General features: G+C 36.7%; 2 protein-coding genes across 2 annotated transcripts in view; both read right to left on the bottom strand.

Annotated features, from left to right (window-relative positions):
* Positions 349-897, bottom strand: LOC109838607. The gene has a single exon (XM_020407039.1). It carries the CDS (start codon positions 895-897, stop codon positions 349-351), a length of 549 nt encoding a protein of 182 aa, XP_020262628.1.
* LOC109838606 overlaps positions 1,916-27,364 on the bottom strand; it is a 74,367-nt gene continuing 48,918 nt past the window's right edge. Inside the window, exons 3-9 of the mRNA XM_020407038.1 lie at positions 23,738-23,875; positions 23,563-23,631; positions 23,409-23,480; positions 23,193-23,278; positions 22,915-23,010; positions 22,301-22,523; positions 1,916-2,023 (exon numbers count right to left, since the gene is read on the bottom strand). Coding sequence (XP_020262627.1) covers positions 1,979-2,023; positions 22,301-22,523; positions 22,915-23,010; positions 23,193-23,278; positions 23,409-23,480; positions 23,563-23,631; positions 23,738-23,875 — 729 coding nt within the window. The 3' untranslated portion in view covers positions 1,916-1,978. The remainder of the gene's footprint in view (positions 2,024-22,300; positions 22,524-22,914; positions 23,011-23,192; positions 23,279-23,408; positions 23,481-23,562; positions 23,632-23,737; positions 23,876-27,364) is intronic.

The following is a 27,364-nucleotide window of genomic DNA, read 5'->3' as shown; positions in this document are numbered from 1 at the left end:
ATTTTGTTGTCTCACACTATGAAAATTTAAATGCACCCATTGTTTTATACATTTCCTCATAAACCTGAGTTTACCAACTATGTTTTTAGCTGCAGAGACACTTGAAGGAGCACATCTCCACCAGACAAGCACATTATTTAGGAAATCATCAGATCTTAACCAAATTTTTTCAAATCTGAATTTTTTAACATAACATTGATTATCCCCAAAGTCAAAACTAATGGGAGCATGATCAGATAATTGACTGCTGAGCCCCTGTTGTTTAGAAAAAGGAAAAATATCTTCCTAATCAGAGTTGGAAAAAACTCTATCCAACCTAGCCATAGAAGGAGACCTTCTTTTATTTGATCAAGTGAATTTCCTCCCATGTAAAGGACTGTCAATCAATTCCAACTCGTTAATAATATCATTAAACTCCTCCATTTCTCTTCTATAATTACTTTTGCCTTTTCTTTCAGAAGAATTAGAAGTAACATTAAAATCTCCAACCACAATCCAAGGGCCTGAAAAAGTATTTTTAATATCTTTCAACTCCTGCCAAAATACCATCCTCTCTTTATTACAGTGTGGACCATAAACTGAAGAAAGAGTCCATTTAAAATTATTTTTTTTACTTTGTAAAACCACAGTCAAAACATACTTATCAACTTTCTCTTGTAACATCTTCCAACTGGAGCTATTCCATCCAATCATAATTCCACCAGAAGAGCCTTCAGATGGTACAAAAGACCAATCAAACAAATTACCCCCCAAACTTTTTAAAATACTCTCTGTAACAGTATTCAACTTAGTTTCTTGTAAACAAATAATATCAAATTTGTTCAATTGACAGAAATCTCTAACACCAAATCTTTTTGTATCCAACCCCAAGCCTCTGACATTCCATGTAATCAACATGATACCAAAAACAACACCTCAAAAAAAGGACAACAGAGTCTACTCAAAAGTAGCTCTCTCTTGTTCCATCTGCCTCACTTTTTTAATAGGATCAAAATTCTCCTGAGGCTCAAGAATAATAGCACATTTAGATGCATATTTCTGTAACTGGTAATTAGAGCAATTTTCAAACAGAATTGGAACAAAAGAAGAACCCATGGCAGAAGAAGAAGAAGATTCACCTGAACCACCAGTGACTCCAGGAGTAAAGTTATTGTCAATCTGCTCCATTCTTGAAGTAGCTCTATCTAAAGCAGACATTGGTTCAAGAGCAGCAAATCTGGCACATCTTCTGACAAAAGACACCTTCGTATTACAAATTGGGTCTTCAGGTGGCAGAGACTTCAGAGGTTGAATCATAAGAATGTCATCTTCTTTAACTACATCTTCCTCAAAGTTATTTGGAATTGATATCCCTTTATCAGCAGTAAAATCTTCACTAACTATGATAGCTTTGCCTTTGGATTCATCACATATTTTAGATTCCTCTTCCACAATTGGTTCTTCTCTAACTTCAGAAGACAAAGGAATATTAACAACTAATTCCTCATCTTTGCTAATATCTTCTTCTGAATTTTCCATGTTAATAACATTTTCTTCTATCCCATCCATCATCAATTTTTCTTGAACTTGTTGCTCACTATTATCCTTCAGCACATTAACATCCCAAGATTCCCATCCAGAACTATGTTTCTGATAAAAATTTTCTCAACTTTATTTCGTAAATTGTCATCATGTTCTAAAATAATGAAAAATCACAGTTCCTAAATAGAGTTAGAATCCTATCATAAGTTTCAAAATTTAATCTCAAACTTTGTCATAAATAATCTAAAATTTAAGACTGAATAATATCCATTTAACAAATAAAATCAAATACTCTATTAGATAAAGTTAAATCTAATTAGAAATCTAAATATAAATATGATAACAAATTTATCAACCCTATAACTAGTTCTTCCACTGGATCAGAAATTTTCACCCAATCTTTATTTGATCATTAATTCATGATCTTGCATCATAAAGTGTTTAACTTGTGTATAAATTATATTAAGGTGAAATCGTCAAGCCATATCAGCACCTCGTTCCTCTGCATATCCAAAAAGAACCCATGGGAATATAAATCAGTAACGTTATAGTAAAAGATAAATTAACTGGAAATGTAACAATAAAATTCAAGAACCACTCAGTGGGTTATTATTTTTTTGCGAATATAATTGTAAAGTAGAAGAAGTAAAGAAAGCAAATGTTACTTTTGCTACTTCTGAGCAAATTAGCTTGATTGTTTCTCAGAAATATCTACTTCCATTACTTTTAGTTAGAAGTAACTGGAACCCCAAGTTGTTCCAAAAATATTTAAATTTCAAAAGTATTATTTGGCTAGATGTTATTGCAACACCAAAAGATGGTTGCAGCAACAAAATAAATCAAAAATCGAGGTGTTGGAACAACACTCAAATTTAAGAGTGTTGCAATACAGTGAGTTAGAACACCATTAATATTTGTTATTCCAACTCTTTCTAACCGAACACACTATACTGATGTGGCGCCTACATGTCATTTTTCTTTCCTAAATTGTTTCCGCCCTTCAAGGGTCAGAAGTAGCTTAGATTAGGTGAAATGTGCATTAATTAGGGATTAAATTTGTCATATGTATTAAACGTATTATCATTTGTTAAGTTATTTAAGTCTATGTTATGTAGTTCTAATGGGTCAATTGAGTCAATATTATATGGTTGTTGTAATGAATCATGTGACTAGCACATGTTGGAGTTCATATGAAGAACCAAATGGATGGCTAAGATTAGATCAAAATAATGAGATGTATGGTTAAATGAGTTTGTTATGTAATATTACTCAAATAAAGAAAATAGAGAAAAACAACTTCTCCCCAGATTCCTCTAAACTCTCTTCTCCTACCTCTCTACAAATCCTCCAAAATCTCCGTTGTCAACCAAATCAAAACCAACATAATTGATATTAGAGCTTAGGTGGATCATCTCTATTGCGTTTGAGCAAAAAGAGTGGGAAAACAAATCTCATTCAAGAAGAATAATAATAAACCCTAGAGAGGGATTTTCATGGCAACTTCCTCAAACATGGGTGCAGACATCAGTCAACCCTCTGTTTCTATGTTTTATGGTGAAAACTATAATTATTAGAGTATCAAGATGAACTCTCTTCATCTCACAAGAGATTTGGAATTTGGTGGAGGATGTGCTTGAAGAACCCAATACATCAACCACTCCATCTAGCAATGCAAAGGAGAACAAGAAGAAAGATGCAAAAACCCTCTTCTTTATTCAACAAACAGTGTTGGGGAAGATTTTCCAAGAGTCATTGGAGTCTCTAAAGTTGAGGATGCATAGGACAGTGTAAAAGTGGGGTTTCAAGAAAATATCAAGATGAGAACCAGTCAACTTCAAGCTCTTAGAAGAGAGTTGGAAAATTTAAAAACAAATTAAAAGAGAATGAAAGCATGAAAGATTACTTCTTTAAAATTATGGGTATTATAAATCAAGTGAAAAGTTATGAAGAAAAGATTAGTGTTCGAAGAGTATGTGAAAAAAATATTGATTAGTCTCCCGCAAAAGTTTGATATCATTGTTGCTACTATTGAAGAAACTAAAGATCTATCCACTTAGAGTGTGCATAAGTAAAGATTGAGTAGGTATAATAAAAAAAATCTCTTAAAATGCATTTCAATCTAAGTGCATGTTTGACAACTTACTTATTTCTATTTATAAGTAACTTTTTACTTATAAGTTGGCAACATTGTGTTTAGTAAGAGTCACTTATGTTACTTATTTGTTACTTATAAGTGGCCAAAAAAAAAGTTGAAAATTTTCAACTTATTTTTTGGCGACTTATAAGGAAATTTTCTTATGTAGACATAAATACTCTCCTATTATCTTTTATAAATTGATTAATTTTATTAATTAATTAGTTAATTTATTTATTAATTATTGTTATTTTATTAATAATAATATATAATATTATAACAATATATAATATATAATATATAATATCATGATGATATTACAATATATTATAATAACATAATATATAATAATATTATATATTATTATATTACTATTAGTACATATATATACATATTATATATTATTATAATATATTATAATATTATCATGGTATTATATATTATAATATATAATATTATTATACTATATATTATAATATATATAATATTATTATATTATTATATTATAATATATAATATGACAATATTATAGCATATTGTATGTATATATTTTAATTATTTTCTTCTTATTATTATTTTATTAATATGACATTAATTAATTAATCACAATATTAGTAATTAGTAAACACAAATAATGTAATATATATTTTAATCAAATATATTTTGAATTATGAAATAACTAACTTTTAATTATTAAATAATTATTTTTTTAATTATAATATTTTACTAATATGAATCTAATTACTTAATCTCAATATTAGTATTTGATAATCAAATATATATTTTTATATGAGATAACTAATTTTTTTATAATAATATTTCAATACAATGAAATTAAATTAATTAATCTCAAAGTTATTAATCAATACTTATAATTGATTTGAGATAATTAATTATAAATTATTTTATTTTTAAATAATTAACAAATTTATTATTATTAATAGTATGGTTAATATAAAATAAGTTAATAAGTCACACTATGGAGTTACAATAATATGTTCTTTTTGGTCATTGTACATTTAACACAACTTTATACGTTATTAATTAATAAATTTATTATTTTTAATTGTCTGGTTAATATAAAATAAGTTAATAAGTCATACTATGGAGTTACAATAATATGTTCTTTTCAGTCATTTGATATTTAACACAACTTTATAAGTTATTATAGTTTATCAAATACATAACTATTTATATTTTGTTGATGGCTATGTGATCAAACAGTCAATTGGATCCATGATAGGATCGATTTGCGAAATATTGAAGTGAGGTCGCTTTATTTCTTGACTTTATGGCTAATTCTTGAGTGAGGTTTGAGGAATTTGCACATGTAGAAACTCGTGAGAGGACGGGGATTGACTCCTCCATTGTACCTCTGATAATCAAGTTAGTTAAAGAACTTGAGTGGGGAAAAAATAAGAATTGTATGTTCTTGCAATTGTGTAATATTTATTTTAGGGAATCAGATTTGTGAACCTCCAATAAGTTCGAATAGTATCTGCATTTATACTAAGGGCTTTGAGGGTAGCTTAGTCACTTTGGCCGAGTACAGTAGGACGGTGACGAAGGACAAGCAGGCAGCTGAGTCGGCTTCTGCTTGCCAGGTGTCGGTTGTCGACCGGAGGGAGGATCACGTCAATCATACCTTTGAGCGGAGGTAAGGCTTTATAACTAATTTTTTTATATGAGATAGCAAATCAAATATATTTTTTTATATGAGATAACTAATTTTTATTAATAATAATATTTCAATACAATGAAATTAAATTAATTAATCTTAATATTATTAATCAATGCTTATAATTGATTTGAGATAATTAATTATAAATTATTTACTTTTTAAATAATTAATAAATCTATTATTATTAATAATTGTCTGGTTAATATAAAATAAGTTAATAAGTCACACTATGGAGTTACAATAATATGTTCTTTTTGGTCATTTGACATTTAACACAACTTTATAAGTTATTAATTAATAAATTTATTATTATTAATTGTGGTTAGCGTAAAATAAGTTAATAAGTCACACTATGGAGTTACAATAATATGTTCTTTTTGGTCATTTGATATTTAACACAACTTTATAAGTTATTAGTTTATCAAACACATAACAATTTATATTTCCTTATAAATTAAGGGGTTTACTAAACAACTTTCTTATTTTCTTACATACTTATAAGAAGTTTTAAGAATGAGTAAAAAGTGACTTAAAAGGACTCAAAAAGTAAGTAATAGCCAACCATGCTCTAAAGCTCAATGTGGCCTCCAAAAGTCCTCATATTGATGGTGGGCCAAAAAATGGTGAACTTTTTTGAGGTGAAAGAAAGGCAAGAGGAAGAGGAAGAAATGCAAGAGGAAGAGGAAGAAACAACTTTCAAGCAAGCATCAATGACGACAATTAAGCTCGGTGCAATATTTATAAGAGGTCTTCTCATGTTGAAAAAGATTGTTGGTTCAAGGGCTAGCCTCAATAGCACAATTGCAAGAAGTTATATAGATTCGAGAATGAACAAGCAAATTACACTAAAGAGAAAGAGAATGATGACAACACTTTCTATGCATGTCAAAGCGTCTTCGAATTCAAGAATGATATATAGCTCATTGATAGTGGGTGTAACAATTATATGACTGGTGACAAGTCTATTTGTATGGATATCAATGCTTCTACTACCTCTCAAGAGAAGATGAAAAATGGTGCAAATGCTCAAGCAAAGGGAAAAGACACCATTGTCATTGACACAAAGAAGGGGAGAAAGTTTTTCGTGATGTTCTACTTGTTCTGAGGATCTTAATACAAATTTTCTTAGTGTTGGGCAATTAACAGAGCATGAACATATTTTTAACTTTTAAGATATGGTGTGCTAGATATGACAAGGGGAGACAAAGAGATTTCATGGCAACTATCAAAATGGAGAAGATTTCATTTCACTCTCCGATATGCTAAATTTATCGCTCTTAAGATGGAGGTGAGTGATTAGTCATAGCTATGGCACCAAAGATGTGGGCACTTAAATTTTTAAAGGTTAGAGAGTTTACATAAATGGTGTATGGTCTACTGCTAGTATAAGAGAAGCATAAAGTTTGTGAGGGGTGCGCACTTAGAAAACACAACTGAGATGCTTTTCCAAAAGAGAAAGCATGGAGAGGCACAACACCATTAGAGTTCATTCACACCGGTGTATGCAGGCCAATGAGAATACCATCACATGCTGGTAACCTCTACTTTTTAACTTCATTGATCATTTTTCAAGAATGACTTGGGCTCATTCTATGAAGCACAAATTTAAAGTTTTCTCTATTTTCATGAAATTCAAGAGCTTTGTTGAGAGGTAAAGTGGACACTACATCAAAGTGGTTAGAAGTGATAGAGGAGGTGAATACAACTCAGGAAAATTCAATAAATATTGTGAAGATTGAAGCTTACAAAGGCAATTAATTATGAGATACAAACCTCAATAAAAGAGAGTGGTCGAAAAGAAGAGCTATACAATTAGAGAGATAGCAAGATCCATGATCAAAGCTAAGAGTCCTCAAAATTCATTTTGGTTCAAAGCGGTCTACCCGATGATCTATTTGATGAATAGATGTCCTATAAAAGCTCTTAAAGAGAAAACACCATCTGAAGCTTGGAGTGGAAGGAAGCCTTCGAAGAATAATTTTAAGGTATTTAGTTGTGTATGCTATACTCATGTTGCTATAGAAAAGAGAGGCAAGCTTGATAAAACTAGAGAAAATGTGCATCTTTATAGGCAATAACACAAAATAAAAAAGAAATAGGCTCTTTAGCTTGAAGATAAAAAAAGTCATCATTAGTAGACACATGCTCTTTAATGAGAAAGCTTCATGGAATTGGAAAAACTGAGTCTCCTAGAAGGTGTTGTTATCGTTAAGGAAACTTTCTAAGAAAAAGAAAGTAAATAAATCGAAGATTTACAAGAAGAAGTGTCACTTCAAGCATCTCTAAATGCAAGCCCATCATCAAATGCATGCTCAAGTTCATCTCCAAGTTTAGTTCCAGCAACATAAGTGGAGCCAAGTTGCTATGAAGAAGCCAATGATGAAGAAGTGTGAAAACAAGCCATACAAGAGGAGATAAATGTGATTAAGAAAAATAAAACTTGAAAATTGGTGAAAAACCCAAAAACAATGAAGTCATCGGCCTCAAGTGAATCGACAAAACAAAGCACAATACAGATGGTTCTATTCAAAGGCGTAAAGAAAGATTAATGATTAAGGGTTATTCTCAATAATATGGAGTTGACTACAATAAAAAATTTACACTGGTTACCCATCATGACACTATTAGGACACTCATTGCTTTGGCGGCACACAAGGAGTGGTCCTTACATTAGTCAGATGTAAAATCGACATTTTGAAAGGAGTCTTTGAAGAAGAAATCTATATGGAGCAACATCAAGGCTATATTCAAGGTGGCCGAGTGAATAAAGTCTACAAGTTGATGATGGCTTTGCATGAGTTGAAACAAGCACCCGGAGCATGACCTTGTACATCAAAAGACAAGGTAACTCCGGTGTACTTATTTCTTCTCTTTGTATTGATGATTTGATTTATACCTATAGTGATATACAAATCCTTCAAGGCTTCAAAAGTGACATGCTGAAAAGATATGAAATGAATAATATGTGTTTGCTTCATTACTTCATGGATATTAAAGTTGAACAAAGAAATGAAGGTGTTTTCATTTCTCACAAGAAGTATGCCGAGAGCATTCTTAAGAAGTTTGAAATGGAGAATTGCAATGAGATTCCGACACCCTTGGATATGAATGAGATATTCATGAAAGAAGATGGAAGTAGTTTGCCTATGCATCAATGCTTATGTAAAACCCCGAAAATTTGAATATAGAGTGATAAATAATTATAAATATGTTATATGATGAGAATAATGTATTTTGATGTTTGAGTATGATAGGAATTGATTTGAGATCAATTTAATGTATATTTGTGAATATATGAGTGTAAATACACAAAACATGCACAAAGGCAAATGGTGATAATCTGAGATCTTTGACCTATTGAGAGTTTCTATGTTTTTCATACTGATTTATTTAGAATCTAGAAAAGTGTATAAGATCAAAGTTGTAGGTCTCTTCAAGATCTTTCCAATGAATCTTAGATCACATCATTCTGAGATCAGACGAGAAAGTTATAGCCTTTTCACCGAACCCCAGTCTGAGAATGACCCAGGAACCTGCGCAGTCGACCGCCGTGGTCGCTGCGGTCGACCGTGCAGCGAACCTGGTTCTGCCAGTTCTGTTTCGGGTGGGTTTTGTTTATACCAAACCCGGTTGTTACCCCACTTATATATACTCGTTTTGAAGCTCTCAGAACCCTCTATTGAACCCTAATAGCCTCAGCCACCCTCTCTCTCTCCCCTCTAAACCCTAGCTCGGATTTTGACGTTTTTGGGGCGTTTCGAAGGATTTTCGGTGGAATTTCGTGAGATTCATCGGTGTTCAGCGATAGGGATCATCCTCCTACAAATCTAGGGTTCTCTTCTCATCAGAGGCGAGTAACATCTCGCCCAACTTCACCCCTTTTCGTTTTTATGCTTAAATTTGGGTTTTAATCCGGTTTTATTGAGCCTAAATCGTATTTTATGTAGATAAAGTAGATATTTATGGCATAAGATGTGAGAATCATATATTTCAGTTTTAAAAAGTTCACTAATGATTTTTTATTGATGAGATCTCGATCTGAAACGTTTTTATGAGAGATAAATCTATTTTTATTGTTTAAGAACATTTCAAAACCGTGTTGATAAAAATTTGGGATTTTCGGGGATGAGGTTTTAACTGTATAAGCTTGTGTTTATTGCCATATATCATTATTGAAATGTTAAAGTTAGGTTAGTATAGAAATTACCAAATTTTGAATGAGTTTCGAAGCTGACAGAAACCCAGACTGGGATTCTGTCTGCTTCGCGGTCGACCGCAGCGGACGCGGCGGTCGACCGCTGTGAGATTTTTCCAGCAGAATAGCTTCTGCTCTTTGAGCGGTCGACCGGCATGACCTCAACGGTCGACCGCCGCTCAGTTTTGAGCCCAGTGAATCTCGGCTCTATGAGCGGTCGACCGGAATGGTCTCTGCGGTCGACCGCCGCACAGATTTGGCTACTGTTGATTTGTTGTGTATTTTTCGTATGTGTAAGTGTTCGCCTCAATTTTCTGACACCAGTTTATTATGTTAGTGAGTTATCTATACCTGTGAGTCGACTGTTGACACAAGTACTGATCCGCACATCGAGGCACGTGTGACATGAGACCTTGTGTATCTTTTGTGTATATATATATATATATATTTTCGACACTTACACTTTGTAAAGTTCATATTTAGTCCTCGTGTTGGATATTCACTATACTTAGTCCTCGTGTTGGACATGCATTGCTATTTAATCCTCGTGTTGGATATTCACTATACTTAGTCCTCGTGTTGGACATGCATTGCTATTTAATCCTCGTGTTGGATATTCACTATACTTAGTCCGGATATTCACTATACTTAGTCCTCGTGTTGGACATGCATTGCTATTTAATCCTCGTGTTGGATATGCATTACCATCCGGCCCATGCGTTGGACGTTGGTTAGATTTAGTCCATGCGTTGGACATTGGTTATATTCAGTCCATGCGTTGGACATTGGTTAGATTTAGTCCATGCGTTGGACATTGGTTATATTCAGTCCATGCGTTGGACACTCGTTACTTTTAGTCCATGAGTTGGACGTTTAATTTATATAGTCTATGTTTTGGACACTTAATCGTTTTCGGACATGACACTCATGTGAGTTTGCATGACACTTGTGGTGGCCTTGTCATGATTTCATTTATCGGTAGAGACGGGTTTGTATTTGTTTTATTTATTGTTTCTTGTATTAGACCTCAGGTTTAGTATTTAGGGATTTACAATTTGAGATACAAGGTATATACATGAGGGTTTCCTTGTTTGGATTATTTCGCTCGACGTACCTACGCTCGTGTTGTAAATTCCTAAATACCAAAACCCATTGTTGTTAGGACAAATGATTTTATATTATTATGTATTAATTGTATTTTCTGTATACAACGAGCCCTTTCCCTTGGGGTTGGTTGTGATGTTGCTCGCTAGCGCTTTGACGCTCGTTGTCCCTCCCCCTTTCAGGTAACGAGCCAGGAGTCCGGAGAGTCGCAGGTTGAAGGCGACACGCTTTAGTGTTCAGCTGACTATTTTTAGATATGTTTTATTTTGGAGCTCCACTGTAGACTTTGTTTAGATGTTTGAGGACTTTATTCTAGATGTTGTAAAGGCTGTGTGCCTTATTTCCTTTACTCAGACTTATTGTATTTGAGATTTGATAAGAACTCCAGTTTATTCATTTCAGATATTGACTTTGTATTTCTATATGTTGGATGATGAAATATCATTTTGATCTCTTTCATTTCATCAGTATCTCTTGCATTATCTATTACTTGCTTTTGTACCTACACCTGTTGTTGACTCTACTAGAGAAATGTTAATTGTGATGGTGAAACATGTTATTGCACGGTGTGGTGCATGGCAGGTTTGACATTCTTGGTTTCACCGAGGACTGCAGCCTCGTGTGAACCCAGGGGCGTCACAGCTTAGAAGCTTGATTGAGAGCCTTATGTATCGTATTCCTACACGGACCGACATCATGTATGCTCCAAGCTTATTGTCACGGTTCATGCAAAATCCAAGCAAGAATCACTTTAGTGATGCAAAAAAGTGTTGAGATATATTCAATGTACCAAAAGCTTTGGAATTTTGTCCAAGAAAAATAAAAGTGCAAAGCCAAAGTTATTTAGGTTTTGTGATAGTGATTGAGCAGAAAAATACAGCAGACTATGCATGCATCCTTGGATCTGACATATTTTCACGGAATCAAAGAAAAGATAGTGGCATTATCTTCTATCAAGGTCGAATATGTTTCGGTCACTATGGCAAGCAAACAAGTAATATGGTTGAGAAGGATACTTGAAACATTGGTGACAAATAAGAGGAGGCCACTATGATTTTTGCTACAATAAATTCGCCATATCAATTTACCATATCAAGCACATTAAAATTAAGTTTGATTTTGTTCAAGAAGTTGTAGAAGGTGGATAAGTTGATCAAGTGAAGTATTTGTAGTCTCAAGACCAAGTGGCGGACAACTTCAATAAGGCACTACCCTAAGATAAATTTGAGTATTTTAAGAGAGCTTATGGGTGTGCAAGGACAAAGCATTAAAGGGAAGAGTCAAAAGCTATTATGCTTTATTAGCTTATCATTTGCTAAGTTATTTAAGTGTCTGCTATGTAGTTGCAATGAGTCAAATGAGTCAATGTTATGTAGTTGTTGTAATGGGTCATATGACTAGCATATGTTGTAGTTGGTTGAAGAGCCAAATGAATGGCTAAGATTAGATCAAAAAAATGATATACACGATTAAATGACTTTGCTAGGTAACGAGCTAGGAGTCCGGAGAGTCGCAGGTTGAAGGCGACACGCTTTAGTGTTCAGCTGACTATTTTTAGATATGTTTTATTTTGGAGCTCCACTGTAGACTTTGTTTAGATGTTTGAGGACTTTATTCTAGATGTTGTAAAGGCTGTGTGCCTTATTTCCTTTACTCAGACTTATTGTATTTGAGATTTGATAAGAACTCCAGTTTATTCATTTCAGATATTGACTTTGTATTTCTATATGTTGGATGATGAAATATCATTTTGATCTCTTTCATTTCATCAGTATCTCTTGCATTATCTATTACTTGCTTTTGTACCTACACCTGTTGTTGACTCTACTAGAGAAATGTTAATTGTGATGGTGAAACATATTATTGCACGGTGTGGTGCATGGCAGGTTTGATATTCTTGGTTTCACCGAGGACTGCAGCCTCGTGTGAACCCAGGGGTGTCACAGTTGGTATCAGAGCTCTAGTTCCAGTATCCTTAGGATCATCCTGTGTCGAGTCGTGGAGCTAGGATAGAGTTTCTTAGGATTCTTGTATAGGGTCCGATAAGGATTTCCTAGTATGAGTGAGGACGATATCTACGTATATCTCAAAATTCGAGAATATTTTTTTTATGAAATACTCTATGTTGTGAAAATTGTATTGTGATACGCTATTTATAGAGGTCTATTTTGACTCCTAAACTTTTTTTTTCTTTTGAGCAGAGATGTCAGAATATGATATGTCACGTACTCAGAGATCTGAACAGGCTGAACCACAGCAAACCCCACCCGAGCCGCAGCAGGCTCCCCAGTACCTGGTAGATCTTATGGCTCCCCTAGTCGCTAGGATAGCAGCAATCGAGGAGCTTGTGGCAAATCACCACCAGTAGCTGAAACCGCCATTTCTCAAGAAAATGGGACAGCTAAGTTTCAGAAGGACAATGAAGGGAGTGCTGAGAGAGGGCACATCGGAGACAAGGGTAAGAACAAGAGACCCTTATATCGACCTCAGCAGCAGCAGCAGAGCCCTCATAAGAAGGGATCCCAATAGGATCATAGAGAAAGGCAGCAGCACAAATTCCGAGGATCTTGTTTTAATTGTCGCAAGGTCGGACACAAGGCATTAGAGTGCCGCAGTGCACCAACAAGAGCTCAGAAGGGAAATGATCCAACTCAGCAGCAACGGAAGACTGAAGGGCAGGTTCTAGCAGTTCAGGAGGTTTCCCAGGGGCAGATTGTCCCATATTCTCCAGCACCAGCAGCAGAGCAGTTTTCGACTACTGGCAGAGTTTATGCATTAGTTCCGCATGATAATGGAGCTACGTTCTTTGTGAATTCCTTTCCCGCCCGTATTCTTTTTGGTCTGGGAGCTTCGCATTCCTTCATATCGCATGCAATTATGGCTAGACTCCAGCTTGTAGCTCAGCCTCTAGACACCCCTTTTTTCTGTTTTCACCCCTTTAGGAGAGCTATCGCTTCTGGAGAGCGTTTGTAGGAGGTGTACCGTCAGTTTAGACGAATCAGAGTTCATAGTCGATTAGATAGTGTTTCATATGTCCGAGTTCGATGTCATCCTTAGTATGGATTGGTTATCTTCCTACCATGTTAGTATTGACTGCTTTGCGAAGACAGTCAAGTTGTGAGCGTCCGACGGGTCCGAGATGATTGTAGCCGCCTCTCAGGGCAACCGACTTGCGGAGTCATTTCTGGCGTACATCGAGGAGGTGATGCGACGGGATCAGGGTGCTGAGTTATTGGAGACTAGAGTTGTCTCAGAGTATCAGGATGTCTTTCAGGACATACCTGGATTACCTCCAGTGAGAGAGGTGGGGTTTTGCATTGAGTTGCATCCAGGCACAGCCCTGATATCCCGTGCACCCTATCGTATGGCACCAGCTGAGATGAGGGAGCTTCAGACCCAGTTGGATGAGTTATTAGCTCAGGGTTTTATTCGCCGGAGTCATTCTCCGTGGGGCGTGCCGGTCCTCTTCGTGAAGAAGAAGGACGATAGTATGAGATTATGCATAGATTATAGAGAGTTGAACAAGGTCACTATCCAGAATAGGTACCCACTACCTAGGATTGATGACTTGTTTGACCAGTTGCAGGGTGCGTAGTATTTCTCGAAGATTGATCTTCGTTCGGACTATCATCAGTTGCGGGTTAGGGAGATTGATATTTCCAAGACCGCCTTTCTTACTCGATATAGTTCTCTCGAGTTCCTGGTCATGCCATTCGGGTTGACTAATGCACCCATGATATTCATGAATGTGATGATCCAGGTTTTTCCCTCCCTTCATGGGCCAGTTTGATATTCTCATATTTTTGAGATCGGAGGCAGAACACGAGTACCATTGCAGACTCTTCAGGAGCACTAGTTATATACCAAGTTCAGCAAATGCATGTTTTGGTTTTTAGAAGTTAGATTTCTCGGCCACGTCAACAGCAAAGAGGGCATGGCAGTGAATCCGATTAAGTTTACAGCAATTCTTGTTTTGGAACCACCGAAGATGGTGATAGAGATTTGAAGCTTCTTGGGTTAGCCGGTTATTACAGGAAGTTCATCCTAGACTTTTTGAATACGAAGAAGGGTGTACAGTTCATTTGGAACACAGAGTGCCAGAAGGCCTTTGATACTTTAAAGACTAAGTTGACTACAGTACCGGTTTTGTCTATTTCGAGCAGTGACAGGACGTACGTTGTTTACACAGATGCATCATTGGCAAGTTTAGGAGGTATCTTGATGCAGACTCAGAGGGTAGAAGCATATACCTCATGACAATTTAGGGTGCACGAGCAGAACTACCCCACTCATGATTTGGTGTTAGCAGTAGTGATATTTGTACTGAAGTCACGAGGCATTACTTATATGGAGTGCAATTTGAGTTGTTCATCGACCACCAGAGTTTGAAGTATCTTTTCCCCAGAAGGAACTCAACCAGAGGCAGCGACGGTGGATTGAGTTTATTGAGAACTATGAATTCGTGATTCTGTACATCCAGGAATAATTAAGATGTACAAAGACCTAAAGAGACACGTTTGGTGAAGTGATATGCATAGGAAGATTTCAGAGTATATAGCTAAGTGTCTTACCGGTCAGTAAGTGAAGGTGGAACATTAGGGACCGGTAGGAACACTTCAATCTTTCCCCATTTCGAAATAGAAGTGGGCGGACCTTTTTATGAACCTTATTGTAGGGTTGCCGAAGTCGAAGAAAGAAAATGATTCTGGTTGGATGATAATGGATATACTAATGAAGCCAGCATATTTCATTCCAGTAAGGACTACTTATACCGCCGAGGCATATGCGAGGATATTTGTTTGGTAGATAGTTTGACTTCATGGAGTCCCAGACACGATGGTATCGGATCGAGGTTCAGTATTCACTCCTCACTTGTGGAAGAATCCAAGATTCACTTGGCAGTATATTCATCTTACAGTAGTGTATTTTACCCACAGACGGATGGTCAGACGGAGAGAGTAAATCAGATGTTGGAGGACATGTTGCGGGCTTGTGTCATTTACTTCCAAGTCAACTGGGAGGATCATATTCTACTGATAGAGTTCTCTTATAACAACAGTTATCAAGCAGAGTTTGAAGTATCTTTTCTCCTAGAAACCAGAGGTAGCGACGGTGGATTTAGTTTATTGAGAACTATGAATTCGTGATTCTGTACATCCAGGAATAATTAAGATGTACAAAGACCTAAAGAGACACGTTTGGTGGAGTGATATGCATAGGAAGATTTTAGAGTATATAGCTAAGAATCTTACCTGTCAGTAAGTGAAGGTGGAACATTAGAGACCGGTAGGAACACTTCAATCTTTTCCCATTTTGAAATAGAAGTGGGCGGACCTTTTTATCAAACTTATTATAGGGTTGCCGAAGTTGAAGAAAGAAAATGATTCTGGTTGGATGATAATGGATATACTAATGAAGCCAGCATATTTCATTCCAGTAAGGACTACTTATACCGCCGAGGCATATGCGAGGATATTTGTTTGGTAGATAGTTTGACTTCATGGAGTTCCAGACACGATGGTATCGGATCGAGGTTCAGTATTCACTCCTCACTTGTGGAAGAATCAAGATTTCACTTGGCAGTATCTTCATCTTACAGTAGTGCATTTTACCCACAGACGGATGGTCAGACGGAGAGAAAATCAGATGTTGGAGGACATGTTGCGGACTTATGTCATTGACTTTCAAGGTAGATGGAAGGAATCATATTCCACTGATAGAGTTCGCTTATGATAACAGTTATCAAGTGATAATTGGTGTGGCCCCGTATGAAGCATCGTACGGGAGGCCTTGCAGATCGCCTATATATTGGGTAGAGCAGGAGGATATTTTAATGCTTGGGCCAGAGCTTATGAGATAGATTACTGAGAAAGTAACATAAATCAGAGAACATGTTCTAGCCGCTCAGAGTCAGCAAAAGAGCTTTGCGGATAAGAAATGAGGACATTTAGAGTTTCAGATTTGAAGAGTTAGTTATGCTGAAAGTATCGTCTATAAAAGATGTTCAGCGATTCGGAAGGCGGAGAAAGCTTGATCTGAGATATATTGGACCGTTCCGGATTTTAGAGCTTATTGGAGCTGTTTCTTATGGACTAAACCTTCCAGCATCGATGTCCAGAGTACATAAAGTGTTTCATGTTTCAATGTTCAAGAAACAATTACATGATGAAGAGCAGCAGCGAGTGTTGGACGCATCGGAGATTTAGCTTCAGGATGATTTGACTACGAGTGAAATCCTAGTTTATATACTTGCTAGAGAAGACAAGAAAATTTAGAAACAAGATATTTTTTTTTCCTTGGTGAAAGTCCAGTGGAACCGAGGAGGCATTGAGGAGATTTCTTGGGAGCGCGATGAGGTCATGCGTCGCGACTACCCACTCCTGTTCGAACAGGTAAATTAATTTTTATGATATGTGTTTTATATTATGTTTACATCTTGGGTTATATTTATATTTAACACTAGAATGTGAATATTTCTGCTTAATTCTTAATCTTTTGGAACATATGGTATATATATGGGGGGTTCCTTGTTTGGATTTTTCACCCGAAGTACTAGTTCCACTAGATTAGGGTTCGAGCGGAAGTATTACCATTTTAGATTGTTAGGTATAAATATTTCTATATGTTCATCTAGAAGTTCATATTGCGAGATGCGTATGATTTCCGAATTTCATTCGGCTAAGATTTCTGGCGCCGGGTCTGTAAAACCCCGAAAATTTGAATATAGAGTGATAAATAATTATAAATATGTTATATGATGAGAATAATGTATTTTGATGTTTGAGTATGATAGGAATTGATTTGAGATCAATTTAATGTATATTTGTGAATATATGAGTGTAAATACACAAAACATGCACAAAGGCAAATGGTGATAATCTGAGATCTTTGACCTGTTGAGAGTTTCTATGTTTTTTATACTGATTTATTTAGAATCTGGAAAGGTGTATAAGATCAAAGTTGTAGGTCTCTTCAAGATCTTTCCAACGAATCTTAGATCACCTCATTCCGAGATCAGACGAGAAAGTTATAGCCTTTTCACCGAACCCCAGTCTGAGAATGACCCAGGAACCTGCGTAGTCGACCGCCGTGGTCGCTGCGGTCGACCGCGCAGCGAACCTGGTTCTGCCAGTTCTGTTTCCGGCGGGTTTTGTTTATACCAAACCCGGTTGTTACCCCACTTATATATACTCGTTTTGAAGCTCTCAGAACCCTCTATTGAACCCTAATAGCCTCAGCCACCCTCTCTCTCTCCCCTCTAAACCCTAGCTCGGATTTTGACGTTTTTGGGGCGTTTCGAAGGATTTTCGGTGGAATTTCGTGAGATTCATCGGTGTTCAGCGATAGGGATCATCCTCCTACAAATCTAGGGTTCTCTTCTCATCAGAGGCGAGTAACATCTCGCCCAACTTCACCCCTTTTCGTTTTTATGCTTAAATTTGGGTTTTAATCCGGTTTTATTGAGCCTAAATCGTATTTTATGTAGATAACGTAGATCTTTATGGCATAAGATGTGAGAATCATATATTTTAGTTTTAAAAAGTTCACTAATGATTTTTAATTGATGAGATCTCGATCTGAAACGTTTTTATGAGAGATAAATCTATTTTTATTGTTTAAGAACATTTCAAAATCGTGTTGATAAAAATTTGGGATTTTCGGGATGAGGTTTTAACTGTATAAGCTTGTGTTTATTGCCATATATCATTATTGAAATGTTAAAGTATAGAAATTACCAAATTTTGAATGAGTTTCGAAGCTGACAGAAACCCAGACTGGGATTCTGTCTGCTTCGCGGTCGACCGCAGCGGACGCGGCGGTCGACCGCTGTGAGCATTATTGAAATGTTAAAGTTAGGTTAGTATAGAAATTACCAAATTTTGAATGAGTTTCGAAGCCGACAGAAACCCTAACTGGGCTTCTGTCTGCTTCGCGGTCGACCGCGGTGGACGCGTCGGTCGACCACTCTGAGATGTTTCCAGCAGAAAAGCTTCTGCTCTTTGAGCGGTCGACCGGCATGACCTCAACGGTCGACCGCCGCTCAGTTTTGAGCCCAGTGAATCTCGGCTCTATGAGCGGTCGACCGGAATGGTCTCTGCGGTCGACCGCCGCACAGATTTGGCTACTGTTGATTTGTTGTGTATTTTTCGTATGTGTAAGTGTTCGCCTCAATTTTCTGACACCAGTTTATTATGTTAGTGAGTTATCTATACCTGTGAGTCGACTGTTGACACAAGTACTGATCCGCACATCGAGGCACGTGTGACATGAGACCTTGTGTATCTTTTGTGTATATATATATATATATATTTTCGACACTTACACTTTGTAAAGTTCATATTTAGTCCTCGTGTTGGATATTCACTATACTTAGTCCTCGTGTTGGACATGCATTGCTATTTAATCCTCGTGCTGGATATGCATTACCATCCGGTCCATGCGTTGGACAACGGTCACATCCGGTCCATGCGTTGGACAACGGTCACATCCGGTCCATGCGTTGGACAACGGTTATATTCAGTCCATGAGTTGGACGTTTACTTCATGCAGTCTATGGGTTGGACGTTTAATTTATATAGTCTATGTTTTGGACACTTAATCGTTTTCGGACATGATACTCATGTGAGTTTGCATGACACTTGTGGTGGCCTTGTCATGATTTCATTTATCGGTAGAGACGGGTTTGTATTTGTTTTATTTATTGTTTCTTGTATTAGACCTCAGGTTTAGTATTTAGGGATTTACAATTTGAGATACAAGGTATATACATGAGGGTTTCCTTGTTTGGATTATTTCGCTCGACGTACCTACGCTCGTGTTGTAATTTCCTAAATACCAAAACCCATTGTTGTTAGGACAAATGATTTTATATTATTATGTATTAATTGTATTTTCTGTATACAACGAGTCCTTTCCCTTGGGGTTGGTTGTGATGTTGCTCGCTAGCGCTTTGACGCTCGTTGTCCCTCCCCCTTTCAGGTAACGAGCCAGGAGTCCGGAGAGTCGCAGGTTAAAAGCGACACGCTTTAGTGTTCAGCTGACTATTTTTAGATATGTTTTATTTTGGAGCTCCACTGTAGACTTTGTTTAGATGTTTGAGGACTTTATTCTAGATGTTGTAAAGGCTGTGTGCCTTATTTCCTTTACTCAGACTTATTGTATTTGAGATTTGATAAGAACTCCAGTTTATTCATTTCAGATATTGACTTTGTATTTCTATATGTTGGATGATGAAACATCATTTTGATCTCTTTCATTTCATCAGTACCTCTTGCATTATCTATTACTTGCTTTTGTACCTACACCTGTTGTTGACTCTACTAGAGATATGTTAATTGTGATGGTGAAACATGTTATTGCACGGTGTGGTGCATGGCAGGTTTGACATTCTTGGTTTCACCGAGGACTGCAGCCTCGTGTGAACCCAGGGGCATCACAGATCTCCTTGATCTATAAGACCTTTCGGTCAAGGCAAAATATCTCCTCGATCTCATAACCTTACGGTTCAAAACCTTTTGGTTTTAGGGTTCCTACGGGTACAGTTTCTACAACAACAGTACAACAACAACGTCAATCTGACATTCGTATTCCAAGCTCGCGTGGGTATTCTGACATTTTATTTAGGTTTTGTGATAGTGATTGAGCAGAAAAATACAGCAGACTATGCATGCATCCTTGGATCTGACATATTTTCACGGAATCAAAGAAAAGATAGTGGCATTATCTTCTATCAAGGTCGAATATGTTTCGGTCACTATGGCAAGCAAACAAGTAATATGGTTGAGAAGGATACTTGAAACATTGGTGACAAATAAGAGGAGGCCACTATGATTTTTGCTACAATAAATTCGCCATATCAATTTACCATATCAAGCACATTAAAATTAAGTTTGATTTTGTTCAAGAAGTTGTAGAAGGTGGATAAGTTGATCAAGTGAAGTATTTGTAGTCTCAAGACCAAGTGGCGGACAACTTCAATAAGGCACTACCCTAAGATAAATTTGAGTATTTTAAGAGAGCTTATGGGTGTGCAAGGACAAAGCATTAAAGGGAAGAGTCAAAAGCTATTATGCTTTATTAGCTTATCATTTGCTAAGTTATTTAAGTGTCTGCTATGTAGTTGCAATGAGTCAAATGAGTCAATGTTATGTAGTTGTTGTAATGGGTCATATGACTAGCATATGTTGTAGTTGGTTGAAGAGCCAAATGAATGGCTAAGATTAGATCAAAAAATGATATACACGATTAAATGACTTTGCTATGTAATATTATACATATGAAGAAAATAGAGAAGAACAACTTCTCCCCAATTTTCTCTAAACTCTCTTCTCCTGCCTACCTCTGATCAAGCCAAAGTTATTTAGGTTTTGTGATAGTGATTGAGCAGAAAAATACAGCAGACTATGCATGCATCCTTGGATCTGACATATTTTCACGGAATCAAAGAAAAGATAGTGGCATTATCTTCTATCAAGGTCGAATATGTTTCGGTCACTATGGCAAGCAAACAAGTAATATGGTTGAGAAGGATACTTGAAACATTGGTGACAAATAAGAGGAGGCCACTATGATTTTTGCTACAATAAATTCGCCATATCAATTTACCATATCAAGCACATTAAAATTAAGTTTGATTTTGTTCAAGAAGTTGTAGAAGGTGGATAAGTTGATCAAGTGAAGTATTTGTAGTCTCAAGACCAAGTGGCGGACAACTTCAATAAGGCACTACCCTAAGATAAATTTGAGTATTTTAAGAGAGCTTATGGGTGTGCAAGGACAAAGCATTAAAGGGAAGAGTCAAAAGCTATTATGCTTTATTAGCTTATCATTTGCTAAGTTATTTAAGTGTCTGCTATGTAGTTGCAATGAGTCAAATGAGTCAATGTTATGTAGTTGTTGTAATGGGTCATATGACTAGCATATGTTGTAGTTGGTTGAAGAGCCAAATGAATGGCTAAGATTAGATCAAAAAATGATATACACGATTAAATGACTTTGCTATGTAATATTATACATATGAAGAAAATAGAGAAGAACAACTTCTCCCCAATTTTCTCTAAACTCTCTTCTCCTGCCTACCTCTGATCTACAAATCCTCCAAAGTCTCTATTATTGGCTAAATCAAGGCCAACAATAGAGCATCTCTCTAACTAGTTACTTCCAACAATTTTTCATTGATCTCCAAACAAACAAACAAACAAAGAAAAAAAGTAAATAAAGAGAGAAAGTATTATTTCCAATACTTCATAGAGCATGCAAAACAAATAAAAAAAGATATTACTTTTTCCAACTTCCTACTTCATGGTTCTAAGGAGCTACTTTTTTAGTCTATTTCCTATTTCTAATACTTCTGTCAACCAAACTGTGGGCCCTTAAATTAAGATTAAAATCACTAGTATGCCAAAAAGAATTTAATATCTTATCGATAATAAAAACTAACAATGACAAGGACTAACTCTAGATTATTCTTCCACTACCGTTCCATTTCTTCAAGGGCTAATATGAGCATGAACATTGCCGCTAGAAAAATAAAATGCGAACAAATATAATATTGAAGACAAGCCAATAATACAAATTAGAGAGATCGAGGAAGAGAGAAACATGCATGCATGCAATATCAAATCACAATCATATAAGTATCTTGATGATGAAGGAGAAACCTCACCGTTAGAAAGCTCCATGACCGAATAGGATCATTATAACAAGCTAACATGCAACCGCTTGGAGATTGAGGCTTCAGACCAGCTTTAAGTAATGCAAAACGTAGTTCCTTCTCCTTATTACGGACAAGCTCCTCAGTGATTTTCCTACTAAATTTCATTGTTGCAACGATTCCCCCTTCCACTTTTATTAATTTAACCGTGCCAGTAGTAGGATCTGCTAATAACCTGGATCAGATGAACTTTGATTTATTAGAAAAGAAATTAACTACCTCGGTTTCTTGTTCTGATAAAAGTGAGGTTAATTGCAGATAGACACCATGTAATATCATTGTTTTATTTTATTGTTGCAGATAGACCGAGTGAAATTTTTTTACTCTTTCAGCCTAAGAGTAATAGCAATTTTTTTACCAGTACACCACGTGATAGTGAGTCGTCTATCTGCAACAAAACTAGAGAGATAGTAAATTTAGAACAACAATACTACGGGGCATCTTTCTGGCAATTATTTGTTTCTTCTGATCACCTTTATGATTAACATAGTATTTATGTTTCATATATTCAGAATACAGGGGCATGCCACGTTAATACCACCATTAATTGATGCAGAACGTCTTACTTGTCCAGCTCTTTGTTAATTGGTAGAACTATCTGAACAGAGATAGGAATGCTCATTGTGATCTTCTCCAAGGAAGAATTCTTTTCAAATATGTACCTTCAACCACACATTAATTGATACATAGCTTAATTGAAGGTGAGAGAAAAATAGTTATTAAGATACAAAATTAATGTATCATACCAATATGAACAGAGAACATTAATTGATACATAGAGGAAAAAGTAGTTATCAAGATACAAAATTTTATTATACCAATATGAACAGAGAAAGTCTCTCACCCAACAACCTCATCAAGATCACCGGATGACCCAAAGAGCTTATCCCCTTTTGTCTCAGCCATCATAAATGGATCATATTTCCTCACCTGTGACAGTATAAAGATATTCAGATTAATTAATTAATTTTTGAACACTTCTTGCGAGACTGACACATGATAATTAATTAGTGCTCTACTTAAATAAATTATAGCAGTTGAAGAACATCACATAATACACCTCATATGCTGCACATCTTTTCAGGACATGATACTTTGGCAATTGCAAGTCAGGAGTCTTGTAGATTCGCAGCTGAAGTGGAAATATATGCAAGTTAGGTATATACATTCAAAAACCTGGGAACTTTGGTGATTCTAATTAATTAATTAGTTACCTGCTTCATGACATCTATGAAACCTTCCAAAGAAAAATAATCATTGTCTTCTACAGAATCCCAGTGATCCTACGATATAAAGAAGAACAAATGCCAACTTTTGTTACCAGAAACAAAGAGTACTTTAGTTTGTACACATAAAAGTACGAGTGAATGAGTTGAAGCTTTAAATTACCACGAGAGTGCAGAACTTTTGACTGTTAGGGTTGATCTCCATGATAGATACACCTGTGACGACGAACTGTGGTTTCCACGGTAGAAGAACCGGTGTCATTTCTATTGTCCATCTTGTTGTAATTTCATAAGGCCCTGTCTGTTGATATTAGAATGAAATATATTAAATATAGTAGGATATAGTGGTGAATTTTTCATCTTTTATTTCATTGTTATAAATATATATGATCATGAATCAAAGAATCATCAACCAAGAGTGTATGCTAGGATTGTGTCTTTGATTCTTTGTATAACTTCATGAGAATTAGATAGGGTTAGAGATCTATCATGGTTAGGAGATTGAGTTTCATGAATCCTATTATAATTAGGAAGATAGGCTAGAGATAGAGTTTTGGTTTTCTTATATATATTCTTCTATTGTTGGAGGAAAAAACCAAGCAGAGGAGAGAAAGCCAATATTCTTGTAATCTAGGGTTAGCAGTTGGTGTAGCCTGATTCAAAAATTATGCGAGAGGCGAGGGTTTCGTAGTCTTTGTCCGTGAAAAAGATTACATCATTGGGAGAGGGTTTCGCATTCTTTTTCTGTTTAAAAGATTGTAAGAAGATGGCTTTGGAGATAATATGAGAGTTGATTATGTACGTGAGGTTGAGAGATTGAGAGATGAGAGTTGAGTGGTTCCTCTTGTAGTTCTCCCTGATACATAATGGATTTCTAGTATTGTTGCCCGTGGATGTAGGTTGTAGTTGGTTGACCGAACCACGTAAATCTCGGTGTTCTTTCTTCTTGATTGTGATTATTTTCTATCTTATTGATTGTGGGTTAGCTTCCAAGTTGCAGAGATCATAGTAGGCGAGGAGACTAAAATTCCCCAACAAGTGATATTAGAGCGATGGTGATGGATCCGGGAGTGAGTTCGTAAGATAGACGTCGTACAAAAGTAAAAATCGACGGCGTTACAAGAATCAAGATGAAGAGGAAAAATTATAGTGTAGTAGGAAATACTGTACTGGCTACGGGAACACTGTTCACATGGGTGAGGATTTACTTACAAACTATTAAATCAAATCCGACGGTGCAAATTGATTTGTCTTTTGATCGAGGATTTGGAGGGGGATTTTAGTGATCCAGGAATCGTTCCTAGGGTTTTTCGATGTGCTGAGTTCGTTTTTGACAACGGTTTTATCAAATTCTATCTCTATAGTAACTAATTTGAATTTTAATTATGGTTAGAGGATGTTGACTTCTTCGGGTCCGAAGTTTGATATTCCGCTATTCAACGGTAAGACAAATCTGATGGCAGACAGGGCAAACAAATTTGCGATAGATGACACTGATGTAGAGAATCAGATGTGATTCTAACAGTAGAGTTATCGTCATATAATTATTCAGAGTCATCGCAAGAGCATGAGTTGGTTGGTGTGTAGACTCGAGGAGGACAATGCTAGATTAGGTGGAGCTTGCAACCAGGTACGATAGAGTGACACACATGTTGATGGAGATGGCAACATTGAACTTAAAGATGATGAGCGCTCATATTCGGTCCAAGCCAAGTGATGGAGGAGATGGAGGCATCTAGCTCGAAGCGTGGAGTACAAGAGGTGTACCGATATAGTTTGAGATGGGCGATGCAGGTGGAGCACAAGGATAATAAGTAGGGGGAGGCTATTGTCAGGCTCAAGTTAGGAGGAGAAGCATGGTTGATTTCCTTCTAATGTCAGAGGTGGTTGTAGGCATTCAAAAATGCCAAACTTTGAACCATGAAGAAAGTGATCAAGAAGACGAACCTCGACGAGGCTCGTCGATCAAAACTCACTTCATGAACAAGGGGTGCCACGTAGCAAAGCCTAACATCAAAAACCAAAGCTTGTTAGTGAAAAACGAGGTTCACAGTTCATTGTTTGAAAACGAGGCTCGACAAAGCTCGTCATCAGACTCGAAGCTCATCAGTGAAGACAAGGTTCCATAAAAGTAAAGTCATAAGATTTACTACGCAGTTGGACCCAGCTATCAAAGATGAAGTTTGTTAGTGAAAACAAAGTTCGTCAGATGAAGTCAGTGAAGACAAAATTCGTCAGAAAAAAAGCTTGCTTACTGCAAAGTTGGCCTCGTAAGACAAACCTTGCTGCGTATCGAGGCTCGTCCAATTTGACGAACTCTATTTCAATCAAAGACGAGGCTCGTCATCCGCATGAGACTTAGTTGTAATAGCTCCGAAGACTTAGTCAGCCATGAGGGCTAACCTTCAGGAGCACATTACAGCGTGCGCTGATTTGGAGGAGGCAGTTACGCCCCTCTACCCATGATCGTAGCACGTCAGTTACATGCTTAAACCTTATAAATAGCCATAGATCGCTACAGAGAAAAGGAACAGAGAAAAGGACTTTTTTTTGGAAATTTGGACTTCGAGAATCATCAGAGATCAGAGCTTCTGCGTATAGATCTGGGATTCGAACCTTGATTCTCGTAGTCTAACAAACATCAGAAGCTTCAGTGATCTTGTTCTGATCATCAACGAGAAGCAAGTTCGACTCAAGCATCGAGGAAAGCATCCTTTTTCCACCAAGAGTCTACGTTAAACAAGGAGGAGTTGAATTAATCTTCTCTTAATCTGTAATCGAGAGAGAGTGTGAACGATTGTAAGGGTTTCGTACCAAGTGATCGAACCCAGTTTTCTTAAAATAAGAGAATCAATCAACTTAAATTTTTTGACCCTACAGAAGATGATAACCACAGCGGGAGAAGCCATTCTTTCTGACGAATTGATGGTGGCGCAGTCAGATAAGATTGCAATGGGAACTAAATTTGAGACCCTGGTCATCGAGTTTAACCAGACCAAGTACAAGGAATTTATTTCCTCTGGATCATCCAGTCCCACGAAGGTACGTAAGTGCTGTCGAGTCTCGTATGAGATCTCAGCCTAAGTGGCTTCTGATGATTCAACTCGAGTTAACCTCGAGGAAAAGTCTATGCCCCTCAAAGAGGAGGCTCCAGCAACTAGCCGTCAGGCTAAGAAATGGGTTGTCAAGCAACCTAGTTGAACTTCGGCTTCTACTAGCCAAACTATGGCTTTTGATAACGAACCTCGCCCAGCTTCGGCTGAGACAAAAGTTCCTGTTGGTCCACTGTCAAGACGCGCTCGACAACGTCAACGCCAGAACCAAGCTCGTCGTAGGGCTCGAGCTTTGGTCTCGCTAGAAGGTTCTCACTATCGACTGAGAGCTGACCAGCCCAAGGTCAACAAGTCTAACGAGGGTCAAGTGATTGAGGAACGCCAAAATGACGGACCTCATCCTCATACCCGAGTAGGCTCAGAACACAAACCTTATCCTCAAAAAGAGGTTCAACAAACTCAACAAGTGGTTCATACTGAGGTTCGTTAAGAAAAAAAACCTCAAATTAAGAAGTAATCGAAAAGGCAAACTCGTCAAGCCCGTCCTATCAACGAACCTTGTCACATTAATGGAAGAGTTTTTCAACCTACCCAAGTTCGTCAACCTCTATCATTCAGAGGGTCTCGCTCGGGTAAGGCTAAGATGACAGAGTCAGCTGGGGGTTATCCTGCTAGTGACCTTTGGGATTATCTCACACGCAATCGCAGTATAAATCAGATACACTCTCATTGCTGCT

Source organism: Asparagus officinalis, chromosome 4, assembly GCF_001876935.1.
Source record: "Asparagus officinalis chromosome 4, Aspof.V1, whole genome shotgun sequence".
Classification (NCBI taxonomy): Eukaryota; Viridiplantae; Streptophyta; class Magnoliopsida; order Asparagales; family Asparagaceae; genus Asparagus; species Asparagus officinalis.
This window is presented reverse-complemented; position numbering and strand designations above follow the sequence as displayed.

Excerpts from the sequence above, each read along its gene's own strand:
- LOC109838607 (XM_020407039.1), bottom strand. The coding sequence starts at position 897 with ATGTTGATTACATGGAATGTCAGAGGCTTGGGGTTGGATACAAAAAGA.